General features: G+C 71.6%; 1 protein-coding gene across 1 annotated transcript; it reads left to right on the top strand.

Moving 5' to 3' along the window:
- Positions 1-2753: 2753 nt before the first annotated feature.
- On the top strand, positions 2754-4001 carry EMIHUDRAFT_70641 (hypothetical protein; the record flags this gene model as incomplete). Its single annotated transcript, XM_005789049.1, has 5 exons — positions 2754-2922; positions 3266-3433; positions 3512-3584; positions 3741-3803; positions 3926-4001. The coding sequence occupies 5 exons, from the start codon at positions 2754-2756 to the stop codon at positions 3999-4001; spliced, it is 549 nt and encodes a 182-aa protein (XP_005789106.1).
- Between the last annotated feature and the right edge of the window lie 123 nt (positions 4002-4124).

Raw genomic sequence — 4124 nt, 5'->3', positions numbered from 1 at the left:
CCGCTTTTGGCTGCGGGATCGAATCGCGGAAGGCTCATGCCCTCGCGGAGCGACGCGGGTCGCGCGGCGCACGCGTGTGCGCAATGCGACAATAGACGACAGACGACAGACGCCTGAGCGCTGACGACTGAACTTTTGTCGCCGCAATCGCCACACTCGCCACCGCCGCCATCTTGACGAGCAGCGCGAGCGCCCTCGTCGGCGGCCAGCCGTCGCGGGCCGGGCCGAGCCCGGCCTCGACCGGCCGCGCCGCCGCAGCAGGCCGGGAGGCCCGAATGGCGGCCGACCAGCTGGTATTTATCTTCTCTACATGCATGAAACTTGAAGGGTAGGCGGCACGGGGCCCCCCACACGGTGGCCGAGCGTAAAAAGCCGTGCCTCTTGCTTCACCCCCCCCCCCCCCCCCCCCCCCCCCCCTCCCCCGCCCCGCCCCCGAAGAGCTCCCGGGCCCCTCTCATCGCTTCGCCCTGTGCGGACCCGCTGGGCTCGGCTGCCGCTGCCCAGGGGACGACGGCAAGAAGCCCAAGGGCGAATCTCATCGCCGGCACAGACGACGGGCCTCCTATTCGCGCGCATGGCCGAAGCCTCGTCGGCGCCGGCCATCTCCCACCGCGTGCAGCGAGAGTGCGCGCGTGCTCGCGTGCTGGCGTCCTGGCGCAGCACGTTCCGGAGGCTCTGGCGGGACACGATGACCGTCCCGTTCGCTGCACAGGGCGAGGCCTTCAACGGCTTCATATTGGCGGAGCTCGCCTCTCTTGCCGCGGCAGCGCCTGGCGACAGGCTCGATCCGTTGCTGCCGCTGGGTGGAGACGGCGCGGCGGGCGCGCGAGTGCTCGAGAGCTATGCGCACTTGCAGATCGGCCCGCTGTCCAAGGACAAGGCGGAAAGCAATCTCGCTCGGCTGGTCGGTTCGTATGCGTCATTTCTGCGCGGCCGGGGCGTGGATGCCGAGCGCCTGCCGTCCGACGCCGACGTCCTCTCCGCGAGTGTGTCGCCTGGCCCTGTCCAGTTGGAGGACTTGCTCGACCGGGCGAGAATGGCGGCGCGGGAGGAGGGGACCGTTTGCGCTTCGGACGTGCGGGACAGGGTCGGAGCCTGCTGCGCACTGCTGCTGGAGCAGGGCGCGGCATTGGCGTCAGCGCAGCGGTGCCTGCCGCTCTTCGGCGGCACGAGCGGGCCGCCGCAGTGCGGCGCCGTCAGCATCAAGGCGAGCACACGGCAAGGGGTGGTGCTGGTCAGCCTGACCAAGGAGGCCCTCCCCAGCCTCGTCGCGGCCCTTGGCGAGGGGAGTCCGTATGCACAGCCTCACATGCTGGGTGCGCCGCCAGCTGGACGCGCCGCGCTCGCCCGGGGCCGCCTCTTCACGCGTCTATGTCCGTGAACAGGCGCCGACCGCCTGGATGCACTTCGCCGCTGCCACCGCGGCGGCGGCTGCTTCGCGGAAGATCTCTGGCTGTTGCTGCAGCGGTACGCGAGCCTGGCAGGAGGCGCGCGGCGGGGCGGGCAGGGCTGGCAGCGGGCCTGTCCTGCGGGCTTCCTGGCTGCGCTCCCGCGCATCTTCGACGCCGAGAGGCTGGTCGAGGCTTTCGCCTCGCCGCTAAACAATGCGGCGGTTCTAGACGAGGCTGGCCTCGCGCGCTCCGCCGCCAGGCCGGTGCGACACGCCTACTGCTCGGCATTCCCCGACACGGACGCCGCTTTTGGCTCGTGCGGCGATGCGCTCGCGCCGGGCACCCTCCGCCGCACGACTTTTGCGGGCGGCGCGCCGGTTGTGGTACAGTGCAACCCTCCGTTCGAGCCGGCGCGGGGCCCTTCCGAGATGGCTTCCCCGCCCGCGGCGGGGCCCTCCGAGATGGCTTCCCCACCCGCGCCGGCCAAGACGCCCACCCGCCGGCGCGTCCGCAGGGGTGCATGGGGCATGCCGCCCGTTTGCTGGAGGACCTCGTTTGGTGCGGGGCGACGGAATTGTGCGAGGCGGGCGACAATGGCGGCGACGGCGGCGGCGGTGACGGCGGCGGTGGTGATGGTGATGGCGGCGACGGCGGCTGGCAGGAGGCGCACGCCGACGGCTCGGCTGGCGCATGCCACGCGCAGAGACGACGCTGCGCCAGCGTGACTGTCGTGATGGTGCACCCGGAGCGGTCGTACCTCAAGGCGGATACGGCGGAGGAGCGTGCGACGGAGGCGGAGGGGTGGGCAAGGGCCGGCTGGCGGTGGCTCGCCGTGGAGTCGAGGTACCGCGGCGGGACGGCGGCTGGCCCGCTTGCAGACGGGAGCGCGCCGTCCGTCCGAGGCCGCACCGTCGTGCGCGTGCTCCGGCGGGAGCGGTGGCGGGAGGAGGAGTGGGCGGCGACGCGGACCGCGCTTGCGCAGGCGTGGGAAGGTAGTCGGGGGTGCCGCGGCCCGTCCCTGTGCAGAGTCTAGGGAGGCCGCGTCTCGAGTGGTGTGTCGGCTGACCGCGCGAGAGCCCAGGTTGGTTGGCGGAGATTGACCACTTTCTTCTGCGCAAACACCGCACGCTGGCGCCGCCCGCTCGAGGCTAGACGCTCATATCCCTGTCCCTCCCTCTCGCGGCCTCTCGATTCTCCTAAGGGCCGGTCTCTCATGTCTCATCTCCCGCGCCTCCTCTGCCGCCGCGCGCCGGCCCGCTCTCGCGCACAGACGCCTGCGCAGAGCCGCACTTGGCGCCAAAACGCTGACGCCCTCTGTCTGCCCTGCTCTCAGTCGCCTGCGCTGGCTCCCTGCCCGCCGCCATGTACGACGAGGTTGAGCTGGATGAGGGCGGCGTCGGGAAAATGCAGGCCGGCTTCAGCCGCACTTGGCAGATCTGGATGGACAAGGCTGCGCCGCACACCGCTCCGAGGTGGGCCGCGACGGTGTTCATCATGCTTGCCTACTGCCTCCGCGTGTACCTGATCAACGGTGCGTCTGCGCCTCCGCACTCCCTTCTCTCTCTTCCCGGACCACCGCTGGTCGCTGCTGGCGGCGTGTCGCCACCCGCCACTCTCTGCGCTCGCGTGCGGCGCTGCGTGCGCTCCGTGCGCTGCGTGCGCTGCGTGCGCTGCGTGCGCTGCGTGCGCTGCGTGCGCTGCGTGCGCTGCGTGCGCTGCGTGGCTGGCTGCGCGCGCACGCGCCAGCCGCGCTGTGACGCCCCAGCGCGGACGTCTGCCCGCGGACGCAGTGCCTCTGCCGCCTGCGCACCGGCCGCGGGCGGGAGGTTGCGCAGAGTGCTCTCACCGGCCGCTGCGCCGCGCTACGCCCGCAGGGTGGTATATCATCACCTATGGGCTGGGGATCTATGCGCTGAACCTGCTGATTGGCTTCCTCTCGCCGGCGACGGACCCGGAGACGGAGGGACCCACGCTGCCGACGTCCAAGGACGACGAGTTCCGGCCCTTTGTGCGCAGGCTACCAGAGTTCAAGTTCTGGCGCGGTCTCGCCGCGGCTCTGGCGGCGCGGCGGCTGGTGTCTGAGGGTGCGCGGTGGACCGGTAGGTACGGGCTGACGAAAGCCTTCTGCGTGGCCTTCTGCATGACCTTCTTCAGCCTCTTCAACATCCCCGTGTTTTGGCCCATCCTCCTCATGTGCGCCCTCCCCTGCCCGGGGGTCCGAAGCAGCGGCGGTCCGACGCAGACGCAGTCCTCCGCCACCAGAGCGACAGTCCGGCTTGGCTGCGTCGCCCCGCTTCGCCGAGCCGGCCCCCGCCCCGCCGACGCGCGCCGCTCGCTTGCCTCGGGCAGGTACTTTTTCGCGCTCTTCTTCTTGACGATGAAGCGGCAGATCAAGCACATGATCAAATACAAGTGCGAGCCTCCCCTCCTCCCCCGCCCCCCGCCCCGCCGCCCCCCGTCCCCTCGCCCCGCGCTCCCGCGCTCCGCGCTCGGGCTCTCGCCGCTCGCTCCTCACGACGAGCGACGCTGCGCAGGTACGTGCCCTTCTCGTTTGGTAAGGCAAAGTACAAGGGCAAGGAGGGGGAGGGAGGCAGCCGAAGCGCAGAGTAGAGGCGGGCGGGCGGGCGGGCGGCCCCTCCCCCCTCCCCGAGCGCTCCTCCTCCCACCCCGCCCCTCTCCCCTCCGCCCCCCCTCTCCTGCCTCTGCGGGGCCGCGGCTCGCTGCGCCCGCGCG

This window comes from Emiliania huxleyi (genome assembly GCF_000372725.1).
Source record: "Emiliania huxleyi CCMP1516 chromosome Unknown EMIHUscaffold_130, whole genome shotgun sequence".
Classification (NCBI taxonomy): domain Eukaryota; phylum Haptophyta; order Isochrysidales; family Noelaerhabdaceae; genus Emiliania; species Emiliania huxleyi.
The sequence above is the reverse complement of the archived record's forward strand: the minus strand, read 5'-3'. Positions and strand labels throughout refer to the sequence as shown.